The sequence below is a fragment of the Peromyscus californicus genome, unplaced genomic scaffold (genome assembly GCF_007827085.1).
Source record: "Peromyscus californicus insignis strain IS unplaced genomic scaffold, ASM782708v3 Scaffold_21__1_contigs__length_65335640, whole genome shotgun sequence".
Classification (NCBI taxonomy): domain Eukaryota; kingdom Metazoa; phylum Chordata; class Mammalia; order Rodentia; family Cricetidae; genus Peromyscus; species Peromyscus californicus.
The window spans coordinates 57,634,906-57,657,615 of NW_026294514.1; the positions used below are offsets into that span (position 1 = coordinate 57,634,906).

At 50.2% G+C, this 22,710-nt stretch overlaps 1 protein-coding gene across 1 annotated transcript in view; it reads right to left on the reverse strand.

Moving 5' to 3' along the window:
- Window positions 1-3,326: 3,326 nt before the first annotated feature.
- The window catches only part of Ramp1 (receptor activity modifying protein 1), a 49,246-nt gene continuing 29,862 nt past the window's right edge, over window positions 3,327-22,710 (reverse strand). Inside the window, exon 3 of the mRNA XM_052750419.1 lies at window positions 3,327-3,911. Coding sequence (XP_052606379.1) covers window positions 3,656-3,911 — 256 coding nt within the window. The 3' untranslated portion in view covers window positions 3,327-3,655. The remainder of the gene's footprint in view (window positions 3,912-22,710) is intronic.

Genomic DNA, 22,710 nt, shown 5'->3' on the forward strand with positions numbered 1-22,710 from the left:
CCATTGGCTTGCCTCCCCGCTGGCAGAGCTGGCATCTGATTTGATTGGCTTGCCTCAACACTCGTGGAGCTGGCATCTGATTTGACCCAGGCAGTTTGCTATCCAGGCAGTCACTTGTACATGGCAGTTTTGCATTTGTGTGTGGGGGTGGGGCACACAGATATGCACATGAAAGTCTCATTGGTCTGGGTTGGCTCGCTGGCCAGTGGCCCCAAGAGTCACCTGTCTCTGCCTTCTCAGCACCGGGATTACCAGTGGGCACCACTGGGCCTGTTTGTTTCTGTTTTTTATTATGGGTTCTGGGGATTGAACCGAGGTCCGCATGCTTGCATGGCACTTGACCAACTGAGCCATCTCCTGTCCCTTTTTGTAAGTGTGGAACTCCTTAAAAGAAGGTGTCAGAATAAAAGTATGACTGCATCTCTCTGTGCCTTGGATGGGTTGAGCGTGTGCAGGGTGCAGACACTGTCATGGCAGCCTGTACTGAGCATGAACAGCAGTTACCACCTGCCCTTGCCCTCCGGCACCCCTGCCTATCTCCTGCTCCAACACCAGGGGTGACCAGAAAACAAGCTTTCCCAGCCTCTTGCCAACATGTTGGAGAAAGTCCTGCATGGTGTGTGGCTAGGCAGGAAGTGTGGCTGGGGTGGGTTCAAGAAGAGAGACCATTTATTTTCCCAGCTACCTTTCTCAGGGACCACCTTCTTCTTCTTCTTCTCCTTCTCCTTCTCCTTCTCCTTCTTCTTCTTCTTCTTTTAAGATTTATTTATTTATTATGTATACAATGTTCTGCCTGCATGTCTGCAGGCCAGAAGAGGGCACCAGATCTCATTACAGATGGTTGTGAGCCACCATGTGGTTGCTGGGAATTGAACTCAGGACCTCTGGAAGAGCAGTCAGTACTCTTAACCTCTGAGCCATCGCTCCAGCCCCTCTCAGGGACTTTCTATCTCTACCATTTGTGGATGGACAGAGTAAAGTCAGCAACCCCATAGCCTGTCTTGGCTTAGTCCCATGAGGAATTTGCTCTTCTGTACTGTGCTGTAGATCTTCTGTGCTCACCACAGAGGTGAACTGCAGAGAAAAGCATCCCAGGCCTGGATAGAAGGCTCAGTCAAACTCTTACTGCTCTGGCAGAGAACCCAGGTTCCATTTCCAGCACCCACAGGGCAGTTCACAACCATCTGTAACCTTCAGGGGTTCTGAAGGAAAAATGCTTGTACATATATAAATACAATTTTTGAAATCTTTTTTTAAAATGTGTTTCACAGCCTCCCTGTTCTCAGCTGCCAGTCTTGCCTCAGGCATCACTCTTCCTGCCTGGCCCTAAGAACGGGGCTCCTCTGACTGGCTACTTGGTCTTTCAGGAGATCAAACACCATCACTGGGAAAAGGCAGTTGGTTCACATACTCCAAGTCATCCCCCGCCATGGGTACCAGGAATGAGTTAGTTGCTCAAGGACACACAGCTAGAACAGCCAGTTCGGGTTGGACCATATCACCCTTCACCAGGAAATGACGTCCAGCCGCTGGGATGGTAGCAGCCAGATGCGGACCTGAGTGTGGTGCTCTGTCTTCTGGGAGGCCTATTACATGACTTTCCCCCCAGCGTAATGTGGCCTGGGGACAGGGACTGTGTGTGTAAACAAACCCAACATAGAGGTCACCTTGATTTCCTGTTTTAAAATCTGCTCTTTTCAATGAACTCCACATCCTGTGAAACACCCCCCACCCCCCCATGTATGTCATTTAAGGAAACTGAGTTAGTTGCCTTGTGTCATCTGGAGTTAATTTGATGGAGCGGTCCTCGGTCAGGCCACTGAGGGTGTCTCCTCTCTTCCGCTCCTGGGCCCCATGGGCCATTTTGCACATGTCTAATTACGTACTTGGGATGAATTCCTAGAAGAGAAGTCACTGAGAACAAGTACTCAAGACTTCTGGTCCACACTTCTGACTTGTCTTCAGGAGGACACCACTAACACTCTTTTTTGACGAATGGATCAAGATCCACTCCCAGTGGACCAGGCTTCCCTAGAAGGCTGATAGGCGAGGGATCTGGCTCAGGGCTTCCCTGCCTGCCTCCTGCTTAGCCGAGCACAGCTTTGAAGATGACCTCAATCTCCAGCCTTCTTGGTTTACCGGAAACCCTGCGAGCTCGTTAATATGAGCAGCTCCGGGAACAAAACACTGACTGGGTCAGCTCGGTTTCCCAAGCTGAGCTCCCCAGTTCTCTCGCTGCTTTTGGATTCTGTGACTTATGAGAGTCTTGTCATTGTCCCCCCTCCTGTCTCCATCATGACCCCCCCCCCCCCCACTCCTTCTTGTAGATTTCCTTGTCAAAGTCCTGGAAGGCACTCTGGTCTCCAGTTCAGGTTACAAATGAATCCAATCTCCTTTGTCCCTCCCCCTCTTCCTTCTTCCCCTTCCCACTCAGTAGCCCAGGCTGGCCCCAAACTCACAGCAATTTTCCAGCCTCAGCCCCCAAAAGTGCTTCGATTCCAGGCATGCATTGCCACAGCTCAATCTTATTTTTTAATACTGTCACTGCTGCCCATGGCCTCCCAGGGAGGCCAATGCTTGAGTAGAAGAGGAAGTCACTTCCCTGGCACCTCTTGGCCTTCACTTATCCTGTGTATTGGTGTTTTCTTAGGGAAGGTACTATGATCAAGGGCCCTTGGTTCTGGCTCGAGGTAGGTGTTCTTGATAGTCTCGAATGGATGATTATTTTGTCCAAGGACTAAAAGCAAGGACTGTGCCAGGTGGTGGCAGGGCACACCTTTAAATCGCAGCACTCGGGAGGCAGAGGCAGGCGGATCGCTATGAGTTTGAGGCCAGCCTGGTCTACAAATTGAGTTTCAGGACACCTAGAGCTACACAGAGAAACCCTGTCCTGAAAAACCGAAAAAAAAAAAAAAAAAAAAAAAAAGGAAAAAGGAAACCAGGGACTGTGCAATAGAGACCTAAGGCATCAGAATCACTTGATCACTTGGGAACCCCTGAGCATACACAGGGGACCTTGGGCTGAGTATTATCTGGTCAGAGGCCCCAAGATAAACCCCCATCAGCAAAATGTAGATCTGCAGAGGTGGCTTGATTTTTCTTCCACTCTTCGCCTCCTTGTATAGGTTATTTCTTTTTCTTTTTTTCGAGACAGGGCTTCTCTATGTAGTTGTGGTGCCTGTCCTGGATCTCACTCTGTAGACCAGGCTGGCCTCGAACTCACAGAGATCCGCCTGCCTCGGCCTCCCGAGTGCTGGGATTAAAGGTGTGCGCTACCACCGCCCGGTATGTATAGGTTATTTCTACCCAGAATTTAGAACACGTCCCAAGTTTAAGAATACTCTTTTAATCACAAACTATGCATCCACAAACACATCTATGCAGTCTTGCTTGGAGGTCAGAAGGTCCACAATAGTGAGGAGTATACTGGAGATCTGGCACTTAGAATTCTTTCAGAGGTAAGTAGAAGCATGCCCCCGCTCCCTTGCTAGAGGCCTCCAGCTAGAGCCATATTGAGCTTAATGCAGAGCCACTTGGAAGTCCTGTGCTAACTAGGTTAGAGCAGGATGCAATGTGGGGCCTGCCTTGCTATCAGCCCCTGAGGCTGTTGCTAGGCCAGGCCCATGACACCCCAACTCCCCGTTGCCCGGGATACCTATACAATGCCCTCTGTGCGCTTGCTCCTCCAGACCACCAGTGCAGTCATGAGCAGCGTGATGGTGATGGGGAGCATGATGAAAGGGCAGAGGATGCTGTTGGGAGGGTCCCGCAGCGCTCTGCCAGAGATGGGGCATTTGCTGAAGTAGTGATGATGGACGGCGATGAAGAATTTGTCCACTTCTGGATTGGGCCAGAAACAGCCAATCTTGTCTGCCACATGCTTGGTGCAGTAAGTGAGCTCCCCGTAGCTCCTGTGGGTACCAAAAGAGGCTGTCAGGGGACCCAGCTGGGACTCAGCCTGGTCTAGCCAGTGGCAAAGCAGTCTTTCCCCTCCTTCCAGAAGCCCAGGCCCCAAGGCAAAGCTCCGGTCCAGCAGGTGAGGACCCTAGGTAGTTCCCGGTCAGTCCCAGATGTCCTTTACTAGGCCATTAGCCCAGATATTAGAGGGGGAGGTGACAGGTGCCTGCTATAGCCTTAGGCCAAGAGACTGAGGACAAAGCTGACAGACAGGCCTCCTCTTAGCCTACCAAAGGTCCCCACTAAGCTGGTCACCTCCTGACTCAGTGACAGTGGGCCATCGGTAGGGAAGAAGAGGCTGTGGGCAAGGAGCTGGCTTAGGCAAAGTCCCTGGCTTCTTTCTTTCTTTCTCTTTCTTTCTTTCTTTCTTTCTTTCTTTCTTTCTTTCTTTATTTATTTATTTATTTATTGTTTCTTTCTTTTTTTTTTTTTTTTTTTGGGTTTTCGAGACAGGGTTTCTCTGTGTAGCTTTGCGCCTTTCCTGGAACTCACTTGGTAGTCCAGGCTGGCCTCGAACTCACAGAGATCCTCCTGGCTCTGCCTCCCGAGTGCTGGGATTAAAGGCATGCGCCACCACCGCCCGGCTATTTATTGTTTCTTTAGTGAGCATGTGAGAGAGAGACCATGTGGATATGGATGTGAGAGAATGACTTGTAGGAACTGGTTCTCTCCCCACAATGTGGGTTCTGGGGATTGAAGGAGGCCATGGGGATTTACTTGTGCCGGAGACACCGGAGCCCCAAAGCCAACACTAAGCAAGCTCATTCTAGGCCCCTCTGGATGTCTCGGGACTCCCTGTCACCACGGTACAAGGCAGCAAGGCTCCCTAGGGAGAGTCGGTGAAGGCTGGTTCTGAAGAGCTTGTGGTCATGGACTCTCCTTAAATGAAGCAGAAGAAATCATTCCCAAGGGAATCCTGCCCTTGTCGTTCTCCCAAGTCACCTTCCAGGCTAGAACATGAGAATCCAATATCCCCTTGAAGTGGAGGAAAAAGGCATGGGCTCCATCTACCTCCCCAACTCACATTCCCCCCCCAGACCTCTTCTGGATAGATGACATAATAAGAGGTCTTTATAGGGCTTGGGAGCAGTGGCTGTCCTAAGGAACTGATGGCCTTATGGATCTTTGTAAACATCCCCATGACAATGGCTGCAGCTGCCAACATCCCCTGGGTGCTCATGTGTGCCAGACACGGGGCCAGCACGTTCTGCGTGTGACCTCATTTGCTCCGGGGTATTCCGGGACTCGAGACCTTGCAGAAGAGGAATTGGAGCTGTATAGGAGGATAGGGACATGAGGCTACAGGCTGACCAAAGGGTCGGCACTTCTCCCCTCTTGCCATCTGGCTCCAGGGCCTAGATCTGGTTCAATGTTGGACCTTCCTTGTCTGGGTCCAAATCTCACTTGCTGGGAGGTTTGTTTGAAAGCCACAACGGGCCTCAGCCACAAGGCTAGCATGGGTTCTTAATGAGATCTTGCCCTGTGGGTGTTCCCAAGCTCCTCTCGGGTGAGCAGGCTCCCTCTGCTTCTGTGCGTCCACAGCGCAGGTGTGGTGACTGGCAGGCTGGAACAGGTGCCCATCAGGACTGTCATGAAACCTCAGATGTGCATGTTTAGGAAAACTCTGCAGAGCAGGCAGGCCTGAGAATTACCTGTAACATGGGCTCATACAGCTGAGCATGCATTATGAGGCCTAGAGGCAGGAATGAGTTTCATGTGAGTCTACATGGTGACCCCTAAATACAGTTCAGTTGTCTGTCATGGGGCACACATGCCCGAGGAGACCATCGGCTCCAACATCCATGAGACACTTTTCTGCAAACATGAGCAAACCAAAATGTCATCCCCAGACTGTGCATCAGGCCAGGGACCTCAGCCATTCCCAGCACGACAACGAAAAAGAAAACAAGGTGGGACAGAGCTGGGGAGGCGGCTCAGTAGGTAAAGTCTGGCTGTGGAAGCGTGAGGACATGAGTCTGGACCCGAGGGTAGACAAGCAGATCCCGAGGCCCAGTGGTCCAGCCAGTATAGCTGAAGCTGGAATCTCCAGGTTCAGGGAGAGATTGTGCCTCAAAAAATGAAGTGGAGAACGAAAGAGGAAAACACTTGATATTGACCTCCGGCTTCCACGTGTGCACACACAGGCAAGTGTATCTGTACCCACCTGTGTACACATGCATATACCAAACACTCTCTCTCTCTGTGTCTCTCTCTGTTTCTGTCTCTCTCTCTCTCTCACACACACACACATACACTCTCTGTCACACACTCACATGCACACTCTCTTACATATACATTCACACACACTCAAACACACAATCTCACATACACATACACTCTCTCTCACACACTCTCTCTGTCACACACACACTCATACTCTCACACACACTCACACACTCACTCTCTCACATACACACACTCACACACATACTCTTTCACACACACTCTCACATACACTCTCTTCTCTCTCACACACATTTTCTCTCTGTCTCACACACGCTCTGTCTCTGTCTCTCTCTCTCACACACACACACACACACACACACACACACACACACACACACACACACTTTCTCTCACAAACACACACTCACATGAGAGAGAGAGAGAATACAAGGTGACCCACTGCTGTTTCCAGCTAGGGTGTGCAAGTGTCACAGTTCTCACTGAAACCTCACAAAACCTCACGCTTGCCTGGGATCCATCAGGGCCGGGCTGTAGAGCTCCAAGTCACCCTAATTTATGAGCGAGCACAGAACTGTGGCCAAGTGGAGGAAGAAAAGACAGAGAAAGTGGGGGCCTTGCTCCATGTAGCAAGCTGACAGCACCCGAGCTGGAGCCTGTGTAGAATTGCTGGGGCCTGAAACTCCGGCAGGCCTGCCAACTCGCCTGTTTCCATGAGAAAGATTCCGGTGGATGCTGGTGATAAGGATGGGGGGGGGGGGGGGTGAGGTGGGGGGGGGAACAACACAGGGAACAGGCACAGCACACCATGCATCTCCGAGTCCTGCTGGAGCCGCTGCCCTCCTGGTGTGGGCCTAGCGCCCTGCAGGATGCCAGGCAGAGGTTTTTTTCTACAATGGGGTTCATCAGAAGACTCTGTAGAGCCCTGCCCTCCACCCCACTCATCCCCTGGCCCCAGACAGCAGGCAGAGCACAGCTGTGGCAGATGCTGTGGCTGAGGGCACATCTAAACTGATGATGGCTGATGATGACAGAGGCCTCTCCCATTCCCTAGTGACTCTGGAGGCGGTGATCTGTGCTGTGGACAGCTGGGGAGCTTCACAGGGTGACACAGGCCCAGGTGTTGTGTAGCAATTTCCTCTAAAGCTAGAAGCTCATTGAGAGCCAGCGAGTTCAGGGCTGGAGAGATGGCTCAGCAGTGATGGCTCAGTAGTTAAGAGCACTTGTCGCTCTTGTGGAGGACCCAGGTCCACGTCCCAGTATCCACATGGTGGCTCGCAACTGTCTGTAACTCTAGTTCCAGAGGATCTGACGTCCTCTTCTGACCTCCATGGGCATTGCATGCATGTGGTACACTAATGTATATGAAGGCAAAACACCCATACACATAAAATAAATAAAATCTAAAAAAAAAAAATGCAAAAAAAGTTGTCTGGAAGCAGGTGGATCTCTGTGAGTTCAAGGCCAGCCTGATCTCCAAAGCAAGCTTGAAGCCAGCCAGGGCCAGCCACAAAGCAATACCCTGTCTCAAAAACAAAAAACAAAAACAAACAAACAAACAAACAAAAACAACTCAGGAAGTCCCTGAAGCTGATCAGATGCACTAGGTCTCTCCTTCCCCAAGCTTATATAAGCTATAACACCTGCTGAGAAGACTCGACCAGGCTCAGATCAGCAAAACTTCCTAGAAGACACTCTGAGTTGTCAAGCTGCCTCTGAGTCATGCAGTGAGCTCCAAGGTCCCCCCTATGCTGGGGTGGCTTTGGTAATGCGGCTGCTTCTGAGTCACCATACTCTTGAAGTAGCTCTTCACCTGTATTACTCTATGTAACCCAACAAACTTTTCCCCCACCAAGATGGACTTCGGAGCTAGCCTTACCTCGGTCTGTCATAGGCTTCCTATCTGGGCTGAGTAGATGTTTGTATAGTCTCTCCTCCGGAATAGTGTCACGGACATAGGGGACAGCTGGAGGCTGAGCGCCACACTGGGGACTGTCCTTCAGTGCCTGAATCCTTGCTTGAACACAGCAATGTCAGCCCATCTGCAGGGAGATCTAAAGCCTATAAGGCACTAAAGATGACCACAGCAACAATAAATCCTTTACCTACCGCAACTCCTGTCAGAATGACTGGAATCTTACCTAGCCGACTGCCAGAGGGGGCTTGCCTCTTTCCACATACAAATTCTTTTTACCTCAGCTTCTACCACACAGGAACGCTCAGCAGTCAACTGAAAACTGTGAAGCATTTTGCTTGAAAACAGCAAGAACAAAAGTAAGAATGGATGACCTAGCCTGTGATGATCAGAAGGTGCTGTGGTGTAGTGCCGTTTGGAGCTGGTACTAACCAGGGATCCTCTCAGGTCAGGGATTAGGATGCTCTCATAGGAGGGTGGCTGCAAGAGCCAGAGCCTGGCCCCATCAGGCTTTCCGGCTTTCTGTCTGGCATGGCAGCACTTGCTTCTGAATATACTCCTACCATTGCCATTTGCCACAGGTCCCTCGCCAGGACCTCCAAAACTACAGGCTAACTAGCCTACCTTAGCGTTTCATCATGGTAAGGTAAGACAAAACTACAGGCTAACTAGCCTACCTTAGCGTTTCATCATGGTAAGGTAAGACAAGCATTTTACAATGACTAGGACAATAAAGGGTCTAGCAAGAAAGGAAGGGACTATGCATAAACAGACGCGGGACTTCAGCAGAGCTGGAAACCTCGAGAGTCACAAGGTTCTGGGTGTGGTGTGTAGGCTTGCCATCTCAGCACCTGGGAAGCAGAGGAAGGAGAACTGTGAGTCCCAGGCCAGCCTAGTGAGACCCTGTCTCAAAATGAGACTGGGGAAGAAACAGGAGGAGGAAGGGGAGGAGGAGGAAGCCGTGGGAAGGAAGATTGCTGGGTTTAGAAAGCATCAAAGATCATACTTCCGAGCACTTGCTGCTCTTTCAGAGGACTGGGTTTCGATTCCCAGCACCCACATGGTGGTTCACAATCATCACTTACTTGGCACCAAGCATACATATGGTATACACACACATGTGCAGGCAAAACAGTCATGCATAAAACACAAGGAATACATCTAATTTTTTTTTTTGTTTTTGTTTTTGTTTTTGTTTTTCGAGACAGGATTTCTCTGTGTAGTTTTGGTGCCTGTCCTGGATCTCGCTCTGTAGACCAGGCTGGCCTCAAAGTCACAGAGATCCACCTGCCTCTGCCTCCCGAGTGCTGGGATTAAAGGCATGTGCCACCACCGTCCAGTGAATAAATCTAATTTTTAAAAGACCAGTCTGTCCAGTGAATAAATCTAATTTTTAAAAGACCAGTCTTTGGCTGGGCTGCTCAGCAGCAGACTGCATGGCTAGAGGAGGAGTTGGAGAGATGGAGGACAGGAGGGGAGAAATTACACCAACTGGAACACAATGAGGAAAAAGATGGGAAGGCATTGCAGAGGGATCCAATGGGCACATCATACCACCACGTGTGATATCAACTCCAGCTTGCCGGTTAGTCCCAGAGGTGGGAGGGGAATGCAGCAGAAGATATATTTAATAAGATAATGGCCAGAGAAGTGTCCCAAATGAATGAAAGACATTAAATAAAAAACTCAAAGTCAGAGAGCCCCAAGCAGGATTCAAAACAAAGCAACAACCTATAGGTGGAGTTTTTCGTTGGGACCGGGATCAGCTCTGCTCTGCCAGCCGCTTCCCGAATAACCACTCAGAGACTTAATATTAATTTTACATGCTCAGTCAATAGCTTAGGCTTGTCTCCAGCCAGCTCTTCCAACTTAAATTAACCCATTTCAGTTTATCTGTGTGCTGCCCTGAGGCTCGTTTACCTCATCTACAAACTTCCCATGTTGTTTCTTCCGAGTCCTTCTTCCCAGGCTTCTCTCTGCCCCAAAAATTCTGCCTAGCTATCAACCAATCAGCTTTTTATTAACAATGAGAGCAACACATTTTCACAGTGTACAAAAGGATTATCCCACAGTAACAAACAACAAATACACAGAGACTATCAAACACGTATCAAAGCCTGAAGGTCCGAGAAAGAGTCTCAGGCATAAAGGCACACAGAGGTGGGCTGGAGAGAAGGTTCAGAGGTTAAGAGCACTGACTGCCCTTCCAGAGGTCCTGAGTTCAATTCCCAGCAACCACACGGTGGCTCACAACCATCTATAATGAGATCTGGTGCCCTCTTCTGACCTGCAGATATACATAGAGGCAGAAACACTGTAAACATAATAAATAATTCTTAAAACACACACACACACACACACACACACACACACACACACACACACACACACACACACACACACAGGAATAGCAATGCCTATAGTAATTAATGCTGACTTCCCTCCAGGGACAGACAAGCCAGAGACCCCTGGGCCGAGGAAGCTTGATCTTTCTAAGCAAGCAAAGGATTCATGGTTCAGTTAGAGAACACAAGTGGGAAAAGCCGTAGGAAGTTGGGGCAGCCTGGCTTTCATCAGGAAAGACTCCAAACACAGCAAGTACTCAACATGTCCTGTTTAAAGTCAAAGACCACATTTGGAGCTGACGTTGGTCAGCTAGGCACTAGTGGGGTAGACTGTCCTTGTCCACCCAAACCCAGAGATAGTTCTGGTGACAAATCACCCGGAACAAAGTCCTCTGTAGTCTGGGGATGTGGCCTGGCAGGAGTGCCTTCTCTTTCTCAGCTGACCGGAATAGTTAGGAGTCCCTGATTCTGGAAGCCAGGTCACCACAGACTGTACACTAAGGCTGCAGGAGGCTGAGTGTGTGGCCCTGCTATTCTGGGACCTGGACTCTCTCTCCCTGATACATTAGCCTGCTAGATGGAAGCCACCTCTCTCCAAAAATATCTGCACTGTGAGGAAGGCTGCCCGATGCATCGCATTTGTTTATGCAGAAGTGACAGCTGGGGCTTTCAGTAACTATTGTGCGTGTTCTATCAGTGAGATGAGATAAAAGAATTCCCTTTGGAGGGCGGACATGCTTCTGTTCAAAGAACACAGAGAGAGCTAGAGGACTCAAAATAGTTACGAAGCGTGTTCTGGCTCTAACTCCCTAATTTTCAGTTCTCATGTAACTGAATAATTATCCTTTTTTGGCTATGACTTGCTATTCTGGGCCCCTAAGCAAACTTGGCTTGGAATGTTCCTGAACACAACAGTGGGAGCTTTCCAAACTTCTGGGTCTCAAGCCATGGCCTTGGGCCCCCATGGTTCATGGCTTCTGACTTGCTGCCCACTGATGCACACAGTGAGTCTGCTTCTCTGGGGACACCTTAAGGTTGCAGTTGTTCCTCTCCTGGCCCCAACTGCCCTTAACACCAAGCATCTGAGCCCGTGTCCTGCCACCCACCACCCGGGTTTCTGTGCCAGCTTTACCTCTTAGCAACCCTAAGGACTTCATCTCACATGTTCGTGCATTGGTAGCCTCACCTTAGAATGATGAACCGCTCCCTCCGCAGGTGACTGGACAGGTCTAATTACGTGTGGTAAAGGGCCTGACAGAATGGGTACCTCATAGCTACAGGTTTTCTCCTTGCCTCTTCCCTGGCAACCGCTAGTGGTAAAGGCTCACTGTGCACGCTTCGTGTCCTATAAACTCTTGACAAAGCTGACTGATGCGGAGTGTCTAACTCCTCAGAAACTCCAAGGAGAAACCCTTGGGATTTGGTTCACTGTCTTGGCACTAGCCTTTGCCGCCCTCCCCCAAGGACAGTCACAGCCTGGAGGCTCCAGCAGCTTCCACACTGTCGGTTCAGAGTGCTATGCTTCCCACCCCCAGTTGACCCACTTGGGGCTAGCCTCAAGAGCCTGGCAAGATGCCAGCTGTCAGGATTGATAGGGAGAGTGTGGGAGCCTGAAAACACGCAGACAGGGAGGCCCATGGCTGGCTGACCACATATTTCTTCTGCAAGTAGAAATGATTTATAAATAAGCATATCAGAAGAACTCAGCCTTACTTATACAGAAACAAAGGAAGCCTGGTGTGGAGGGACACCTGTAATCCCAACACTCAAGAGGCCAAGGAAGGAGGATCACAAGTTCAAAGCCACCCTACACTACATAGGAATAGCCTATCTTAAAAAATGTCTTAAGGCATGGGTTCCATCCCCAGTATTGCAGAAACTGATTCTTGCAGTACATGCCTGTAATCCAGAACTTGGGAAGTACAGACAGAGGATCAGGAGTTCAAGGCCACCCTTGGCTACATAATGAGTTTGAGGCCAGCTTGGGCTACATGAGAACCTATCTCAAAACAAAATGGAATGCATACGATGTGGACAAAGGCCAAGATCATGAAAAGCAGAAATTGACACACTGCAGAGGCACTTGGAGGGGCCTCTATTATGAAGACAGCTTTCAGGAAGAATTCTAGGGTACCATCAGGTACTTCTTTGCATGAAGGTGCCGAGCAAAGAAAGTGGATTGGTCCACATGGCAGCCTAAAGCCTTCAGTTCTGGTTGAGTGTGCATCCCTGTAGGAGAGCCAACCTTCTAGGGCTCCTCCCAACGAAGGGACAGTAGGCTGTGGTTTTCTGCAGTTAGGATACGTTATTTTCATGGTTTCACAGAAGTTTATTTTAGGAAGAAGACTGCATCTGAGGCCACTGGATTGCTAATCAGTGCCTCATTTCTGGGACAGCAGGAGGTGGGCGGTGGTGTACCACATGGGACAGCCTCCTTCCTGCTTCCCTGAATCGGGAGGTCTCAGTGGCCTCCTGGGCATTATGAAGACTGGGGCTGCCTGGGACGGGGCAGGACAGGGCACTGTACGTAGGGGGTGGGCTGTGGAGGCCCCCTTTCCACAAAACTCCTTCCTTCTTCTCTGTCCTCTCCTGAGACACCCTCAGAAAGGAGGTCCCTGCCAGTGCCCTTGCTTCCCAAGCTAAGACATGTGGGTCCTGGGCTGCCACAATGGACCACTGTGACCCTCACTCACAACTGGGCTCTGATCCACTTTGGACATCTCAGCTCCCCTTTTCCAGTTCCCGCTGCTGTGACCTAATCTTACTTAGCCTGTTCAGAACAGTCACCGTAAAAGCAAAGGAGAACAAAAGCAGATGCCAGGCAGGTAGGAAAGCAGCCGTGGGGCTGCTGTGGGGCAGCGCACCGCAGTGCAGAGTAGACCCGGGTAGAGGGGCATCTACAGCACCAGAGCCTGCCAATCCCGTGTGTGTGTGTGTGTGTGTGTGTGTGTGTGTGTGTGTGTGTGTGTGTGTGTATGTGTGTGTTGGGGGTCTGACAGACATATGTGCATCTTCCTATCTTCATAGAGGAGGGGTTTTAGTATGCCTCCACAATTTAGCTCAAAAGAGTGTGAAATGAACACAAAATAAGTGACCTTGTGATTCTACAACAATCAACAATCTTGTCAAAAATCCCCAGATCCTTATTAGGCAGCAGAGAAAAAGCCAACGAATTCCCCAAGTAAAAGTCACAGGATAATATTCCTTGGCTCCAATGTTAAAAACTAAAATGTTGCCAGGCTTAGTGGCGCATTCCTTCAAACCCAGCATTCAGGAGGCAGGGGCAAGTGGATCTCTGTGTGTTCAAGACCAGCCTGGTCTACAAAGCAAGTTCCAGGACAGGACAGCTAGGGCTGTTACATAGAGAAACCCTGTCTCAAAAAAATCACAAAAACACAAACAAACAAATAAACAAAAAACCTAAAATGCTGCCAAGAAAAGGACAATTTTTAAAGAATGTCGTCTCTAGAAATGAAAGGTGCCAAGTAGTTTGAGGGTCACCCAAGTTTGAGAGTCACCCAAGAGTTAAAACATTCAATTACAGGCAGTTATGGAAATACAACAGTATTTCATGCATGTAAAAGTTAATGAAATCAGCTCCAAAACGAATTCTGAGAAGAATGTATAGTTGCAAATTATTATTGTGATATGAATACAAAACTACACGAAAAGCCAGGAGTGGTGACATATCACCCCTAACCTAGTACCCTGAAGGCTGAGGCAGAAGGATCACTGGGAGTTGAAGGCCAGCCTTGGCTACCTCGTGAGTTCAAGGCAGTGTGGGCTATATATACGTAACCCGTGTGTGTGTGTGTGTGTGTGTGTGTGTGTGTGTGTGTGTGTGTGCATTTAAAACCATTAATGACCATTTAAAACTAACTTACTGATGCATTAAGAACAGTAACATAGATCAGAAAATTCAAAAGCTGGTTCTTTAAAATAGCTACAATAGATGGGCATGGTGGCTCATACCTTTAGTCCCAGCACTGGGGAGCCAGGAGCAGGCAAATCTCTGAGTTCAAGACCAGCCTAGTTTACACAGTGAGTTCCCGGACAGCCAGGGCTACACGGAGAAACCCAGTCTAGAAAAAAACAAAACGAAACAAAACAAAACGCTCCAACAAAACAGGCATGATTCTGAAGCATCTAATCTAGGCGGGGAAAGAGCAGAAGGCATCAACTATAAAAGCAGCAAGTTAATTAGAGAAAGCACCAGGTTAACATGTAAAGAACATACAGTGTGCTGGGCATGGTGGAGCACACCTTGAATCCCAGCGCTCCAGATGCAGGGCAAGAGGATAGCTGTAAGTTTGAAGCCAGTCTGGTCTACCTACGTTTTGAAACCTTGTCTCAAAAAATAAGCAAAGACAAAGAAAAAGACAGGAGAGAAAGGAAGAATGGAGAAGTGCAGAAGGCCTCTGCCAAGTGCCCATGGGCTTCAACCAGCTGTGCAGACCACGTTAAAGGACAGCTTTGCATCTACCACCATAAAGCCACACCTCAACATGTCACTGGATAATGCCATCGGATGCCGGGAAGCTTTTGATAAACCTCGTTTCTTAGCCTGGTGGTGGTGGTGCATGCCTCGGGAGACAGAGCCAGGCGGATCTCTGTGAGTTCGAAGCCAGCCTGGTCTACAGAGCAAGATCCAGGACAGGCACCAAAACTACACAGAAAAACCCTGCCTCAAAAGCAAAACAACAACAACAACAAAAACTCATTTCTTCTACTATGTTGAAACAGAGTGTTATTATGTCGTCCAGGCTGGTGTCAAACTCATGATCCTCCTGCATGGGCATGCTCACCTAGCCAACACTTATTTCTGAGACCTCCTCTCTCCGTGAAGAGGCCCTTGCCCTCAGCCAGCACCTGCTTGCTCGTGGTGTCTGGAACTACTCCGTCAGTCAGTCAGGAAGAAGATGATCCTTCTGAAGCACTTAGCTGCCTTCTGGATGGTGGTTTCTGTCTGTGGCGGCAGAATGCCTACCCAAGATTCCAAAAATAGGCAGCAGGGACTTTCTGCAGTGGACAGAGTTTGCTTCCATGGCTGCAGAAAGTCCTGATGTCCTTAGTTCAGCATGGTCCGGAATGGAGGGAACAGCCAGAGCTACCCGAGTAGCCAGGCTGCATAGGTCTCCACTCCAGCGCAGGAGAACACATTCTACCCCGTTCAGACAAGCCAGGGAGCTGCCCAGTGCTGTAGGAGGCAGTAGACAACAGAGCGCTTTATTTTCCCCTAGACACTGGGCAGATGTATAAGGAAGTCTTGCTAATTGTTAGACTAAAGCACTTCAACACGTCCTAGGTTAGGGAAACGTGCGCTGGGCCGGTGGGATCTGAGCCAGCTGTTACTTTCGGAGATTCACATGGTGTGGCTGGTCCACTGGGACGTGCAGCGGGAGTACGGAGAAGACGGACACTCCTGGTTGGGATATCAGTATCCTGGTCGGGATACTCAGAGGGGAGTTGAGTATCAAGAGGTCCCTGTTCTTTCGCCAGCCTGAACATTCCATTAACCACGTGACTGGCAAATGACTATTTTAAGATGACGTTGCCCAGAGCTGTATAAGAGACTTCTGACATTGAAGCAAAGCCATTTCCCAGGCTGTGCAAGGGATTTGCCAGCTTGGGTATTGTCCAAGACATGGTAGCATGGGTCAGGCTGCCAAGATCCTTAGGTCGATAGCCAGCACCATCACTACAGGCCTCGTGCAGAACCTCTAGAGTCTGAAGTCACTTGCCTCACACATGAGCACACGGCACCCGTTGACCACTGCTGGCATCTCTCCTTTCAAGAGATTAAGAAAAGGGACAAAGCCTGGGAGAAGGAACTCTGGAAAGGTTCCAGTGGCAAGAGAGAGACTCCCTGCTGGACCACGGGTGGCCCCATACAAGCCCTGTAAGCACATAGAGGCCCAGCGAATAATGATGAGAATGGTCTCTGAGATTCCAGTGCCCACCAGAGGGCACCATTCTGGCCTTTAGGTTTGGGCAGAGGAGCCCAGGGGAAGTCTGGAACTTCTATATGAGCACCTGGTCTGCAGGGGTGGGGCGTGTGGGGTGGTGTGTGTGTGTGAGTCTCCAACTCACCAGCCTGTTGGAAATGCAGCCCACACTCTGCATACTCAGAGCTGGGAATGCCTCTTTGATCCCAGGGGAAGAAAGGTCTGAGGGCATGGAGAAAGTGGGGGACATCAGGGCCTGTTTCTCAGTGGAGCAATCTGACCCATCCCTGCTGTCTGCCCATGGGCCACACTGTTTGGAGGAGGGTATCCCTCTCCCCCACAGGATCTTGGGCTTGCTCAGTTAACAAAGGTTGCTGTCCCCCACCTCTGCAAGTGATGCCATCCGTGTGACTACTGAGCTGCATGTTCATCTGGGAAAATGTCCCAGGGCTAAGTGGGAGGCCACTGAGCAGAGCCTGTCAGGGTCCCCACTGTCCCCATAAAGAGAAGCACCCATCCAAGGGGACTGGGTGGGCCCTACAGTCCAGAGATCCTGCGCTTTGCTCTTACATTTCTGGGGATGGAGACACAGGTTGGAGGAAGGCGTGGTACAGGGCTATCACACACTCGCTCCAAACCCAGGCCTGGGGCTCCTCTGGCCACAGGGCAGTTGGAGCTCAAACACTTACTCCCCGATGACCTGCCAGGCTTCCTCAGCGAAGTCCAGCCTGAGGAGAATAGGGTCTAGGAGGAAAAACCAAGAGGGGCTGTGCAGCCTTCAAGGCAACAGGGATGTGGAGAAAGGTGGATGTCAGGAGGGCTGCTGAGGCCCAGGCAGGCCAGGCCAAGTCTCCACCACTTGGGACTGGTGGACACCTCATGCATATGGAATGGGACTCACTTAGGCTGGGGTTCCAGTCTCTTATACCCTCATGGCTGGCTCCTAAGATGGCTAAGTCTTGCCTTTCAGAGGGCAGGGACCCAGGGTACCTGGGTACCTGGTATCATGGTGGGCTCACTCCTCACCCAGCCTTGTGTAGGTATATATGTTTCCTTGACACACCAGGGTACTTGCTGAAGAGACCTACAGAGAGATCATAGCAGGCCAGTGCAGAACCCTCTTCTACCAATGCAGCTGCTTCCTCTGTCCCCTGGGAGGGCTCTTCTGTCCTGGCACCTTGTCCCCTGCCCTTCCTCCACCATTCCTACTCTTAAGGCCCCAGGCCACGGAGGAGTCGGGCGCCTCTGCCCAGGCTCAGAAGAAGAGAAGATTCTAAATCCATCACTGGCCCACATGCAGCTGGCTCTGGCACAGATGCAGCCCATAGCTGCCAAGCCAGCTCCCCGTGGAGAGGCCCCACCAAGAGGGTGGGCACAATGCCACCTCTGAGAACAGGCCTGGTCAGGAACCAGCTCCTGGGGCTGTGAGACGAAGCAGCGTTAACATTCAGCTAGCGTCCAAGGCAAAGTTGCAGACTTCGTTGCCAGCACTGGCATCAGGGTCTGGACAGGGGGCTATTCCATGCCAGTATGTCCAGCCCTGGGGGACACAGGGCACCATGGCTGACTACTGAGTTCCTGTGACTGGGTACGTGTGCCTTCCCTGTGGCCTGAGTACAATTTACTAGAGCGAGCACTCTCGGGACCCCCGTCACAGGGACTCTCTGTCTAGACAGGAGAAGCTGACCTTGAGCCCAGCTGAGGAGGGGTAGGGAGCAGGGTCTGTACTCAGGGAGGGTGAGGCCCAACAGGTCTTGGAGACACGCATGTGTCCAAGCCCGGGATTAGGCGTGACAGCCGGGATGCTATATTTGGATGCTGCCATTCAGGGTTGTTGTCCTTAGGAAGCATGCAATGGTGGCTGGAAGGAGGGGCGGTCTCCTCCAGCCTACCCTCTATCCCAGCTTCCGGGCAGCCATCCAGAGCTTGGCTCTTCCCATCCCTTTCTTCTCAAGAAACCCTACATCTTCCTGCAGCCAGTGGATATCTGCAGGGCTTCCTGAATGTGGCCTTGATCTGTCCTCTCTGCTGTACCCCTGCACCAGACAACCCAACACGTCACCAACTTGCTGTCCCCTGTGCCAATTCTGTACCTCCTGTCCTAACCCAACCTCTTTCAGGGACTAGAGAAATCCTGAGTGTCGGGGGGGAAAAGGGAAGGATCTGGAACATTCTCCTGGAGTGTCCACTCTCAATGTGACTTTGAGATAGCAAGCTACCATTCACAAAGCCTTGGTGTTTTCAGCTTTAAAGGGGTTCAAGGGTCACTGGTTGCTAGCAGCTTGTACTGACAACCTCCACTGAGGGTCCCTGCTTCCTAGGTAACCCCCTGTCTCCGGTTTTATGCTATTTATGATGTGGTCTTCCACCTCCTGCTAACTCACTGAGTTCCTGAGACACACCAGCACGTGAGAGCATTTGTCCCAGGATTCGGGATAGAGCCTGGCACTGCACTGGCTGCCACGGATGTGAGAAGCTTTCATAGTCAGGTGTGTAAGACACCAGACCAGTTCAAAGGACGTAAAGCAGGGATTTACTTGGGCTCTGTTCCAAGGACATAAACCCAGCCAGGGAGCTGGGCTATCCCAGTGGGACAGATGTGCAGGAAGAGTTGTCAGAGCCTAAAGTGACAGCTGAGACACTGAGGCAGGAACCCACTGGTGCTCACTGTCCCTGCGGTGACTAGCTGGATGGAGGGACTGTCCTTGACTCCAGTCAAGATCTGGGGACATGAGACAGGGAAGGAGTTGTCCCGGAGAGAAACAGGAAAGGACTTGAGGTTAAAGCCCCTAGAAGAAGGGATACTGGCTGTGGTTTCTCCGTGGCCTTTCACTTCCTTGATCCAGACAGGAGGCAGGGCCAGTGTGGTGGGCTGGGCTGCAAGCTGGCGAGGAGTGATGCGGTCCATCCCTACCTGCCATTGGGTCAGATCCCAAGGAAGCATATGGGTTCTTCTGAGGTTGGGGAGTAGGGGATACGGCTCTGCGAGGGCAAAGAAGGCTCTGTCCTGCTTAGTCCTTGTGGCCAGCACCATTGGCTATGTGCCTACCACATCCCCAGCAGGGAGCTGCTGAGCTGAGTCATCTGTCTCTAAAGCCCTCTGAGGTACCCAGACCCTTACCTAACTTGTCAGAAGAGACCCACTCCACACAGGGTGATGGCCATACTGTACCTGACATCTCAGTTCCTACAAATGTCTCTCTTCAGCCTTTGAACATGCCAGGCACACTGGGGAGCTACTGTCCCCACTGAAAAGGAGAAGAAGATGCCAGCTTCAGGCAAGGTCTCCGTTAATCAAAACCACCCTGGAGGTAAGCTGGGTCACAGGAGAGCTGGCATGTACCAAGATCCACAGAGCCTTAGACCCACCTGGCTTGGGGGGCTTACTCCCATCCAGAGCCAGCTGGGGAGAGGGACTCATGTGCCTGTGTTGCTAATCAGCCACATCCCCGGATTCCTTATTCACAGGTGTCCTCTATGCAGGTACCAGGCTCTGTTTGCCCCTCTTGCTTGGCCATGTCTCCAGGGAGGATGCTGTTAAAATATTGCCACCCCTTGGGCCCTAGAGTCATGAAGACCAGGCAGAGCTTCCACCCGGGTTAATGCTCCAGGGGGCCACCCCTTGTCCCACCATGACAGCAATGGCAGAGACTGGCTCTCCTGAGGTGAACTGTCCTCGGGTCTGGGGAGTGGCAAAGGTCAGCCCATGGCACTATGGTGTCAACTGACAGCCGTTGCAACATCCAACAGGAAATGCTTGCTAAAAAGTGAAAGGCCAGAAACAAAATCTTCCAGATTATCTGGAAGAACACAACCAGAAAAAGGATGGAGCAGTCAGGAGTGAAAAGAGTGTGAGCTGTGACCAAACACACACACACAGGCGCTGAAAAGGACCAAGAGGTGGCAGAAAGGACTGGGTTTGCAGAGGCCTAGGCTGACAGTGTGAGGAGAATGTCCATCCTTGGGGGACCGGAGCAGCTAGGAGCTGCTGCACTGGCTGATGTCCTGATAGTTGAAGGAAGCCACCACTGTAAGGTTTCACGAAGACTTTAACCCACAAGTCGGACTGCCAACCACTTAGCAATCAGCCGGTCAATCAACTGTAATTGCTCTGCTTTCTCTGCTAATGTAATAGAACCTGGGGAGAGGAACTTCAGAGAACTTGCAGGCTTGTTACCCTGCCAAGCTGTCACTCACACACAGAGGCATCAGGAAGCCCCTTAGGCAATCTGAATTCTGTGACTGTCTTAAGCACACAGCTTATTTCTAGGAGGTACTTCAGATGACAGCCTGAATTTAAAAGATCTGGATGACAGGGAATGATGGTGTTAAAAATAATAAGACATGTGGAAATTAACAACCCATCTGCAAAGTGAACAAAAGCCAGAACAGAGCCCGGGTTGCCAGGATGAAATGCCAAGCCAATGGTGTGACTGTCAGAGGCAGACACAGTGAAAAAAGTCAAACCAAAGAGAGGACACAGCGGGAGGGGCAGGTGTGAGAACACATAACTGCCGGCAGTGAGAAGTGGGAGGGGAAAGAGAGAGGAGAGAAAAGGTAGAGATGGGAGGAGGGAGGAAGGGAAGGAGAGGGGAGGGAGGGAGAGGGGGCGGTGGAAATCAGAGATTGCTGCTCTTTCATGGAGAGACACCCAACTTGTGTGGATTGACAAGTAAGAAAATAGACACAAGCATACGACTATGTGTGTTTCACATGTCATGGTTGGTTGGGTAAAAATAGCTCATCAATATTACAGTCTCACTTCAAAAAGAGAAACTACATCATGTCACAACAATGGGGGGCAGGGACCATAAGAAAAAAGACTAAGAAGACAAAAAGCAGAGTGCCTGAGAGAACAAAGGCAAAACTCCCCATGGATGCCTCTGGACGGAGGTTTATTGCCCTCCACATGGAAATAAAATCAGGCAGTAAGCGCTGTGCGCAGGAGAACCTGCAAATAGGAACACAGGGCAAGACTAAAGCGTGAGTGGATCACCAGCCATCGACCTGTGGGACTGTCACTGTCAACAGGAGACTAAGTGTCATCTACAGCTAAGTGATCCTCTGATAAGGAGAGCTAAGGGGCAGCCTTGACAGCAGCCGGCCACACCGTGACATGCCCAGAACACAGCAGAACGCACATGCCAATGACCGATAGAAAAATAACAGGGGATGATTTTAAAGACTAGAATTGAAGACTCTAATATCCACTCTCCAGCCCAAAAGGGGCTGCCGAGCACAGAGATCAACACTCACACTTGTTCTGGGGATTAAGAGAAGAAAGCAGACTTCAGAGTCGAATGTTTCTTGGGTTCACAGAAGATCTTCAGGTTGGAGGCCACAGAGAATCTCAAAAGAAAGGCAAATGCTCAACTCACCTGGCCTGTCTCCTCTTTCTACATCAGGAGATGAAATTAAGAACAGCTTGTGGACTGATGTGGCTCAGAGGCAGAGCACTTGCCCAGCCTGGGGCAGGCCCTGGGTTCAGTGAGGAGGATTGGACAGGAGAGCATAAAAATCTGACCCTGTGAGGATTAAGATACATTTGCCACCGGGTGGTAGTGGCATACACTTTTAATCCCAGCACTCCGGAGGTGGAGGCCAGCCTGGTCTACAGAGTGAGTTCCAGGACAGGCAGGGCTGTTACACAGAGAAACGCTGTCTCAAAAAAACAAAAACAAAAACCAAAAAAAAAAAAAAAAAAAAAAAAAAAGGGAAGATACATTTGCCTAAGGAAAGTCAGGAATACAGTAATGAAAGTAAAGGACAGATAAGAAGACCTCATAGAGAAAATATGACAAACCACAACATATTAACGTGCATAGAAAAAGAGGCCAGGGTCGGGCTGTGGTGGCGCATGCCTTTAATCCCAGCACTCGAAAGGCAGAGCCAGGCGGATCTCTGTGAGTTCGAGGCCAGCCTGGGCTACAGAGCGAGATTCAGGACAGACACCAAAACTACACGGAGAAACCCTGTCTCAAAAAACCAAAAACCAAAAACCAAAAAAAAAAAAAAAAAAAAAAGGAAGAAAAAAGAGGCCAGGGCTACACACTTTTTACATTCTCTCCAAAAATCCCAACCCAAACCAACCAATCAATCAAAAGAGGGGGGAAAAAAGAAAGAAAAATATCATGGCTTCAAATGCCTTTACTAGTATTTAAAAGTATAAAAATATAACCTTGGGGTGGGTGGGAGTGGGGAACAACTAAATCTTAGGGGGAAAAAGCAAAAAAAAAAAAAACAAAAAAAAAAACAAAAAACTAAACCATCTTTTAAAATTATGTGTTGGTTGATACATGTGCATGTCCATGTGTGTATGAGTGTGTCTGCTCATTGTGAAGGCTACAGGTAGACACCTGGTATC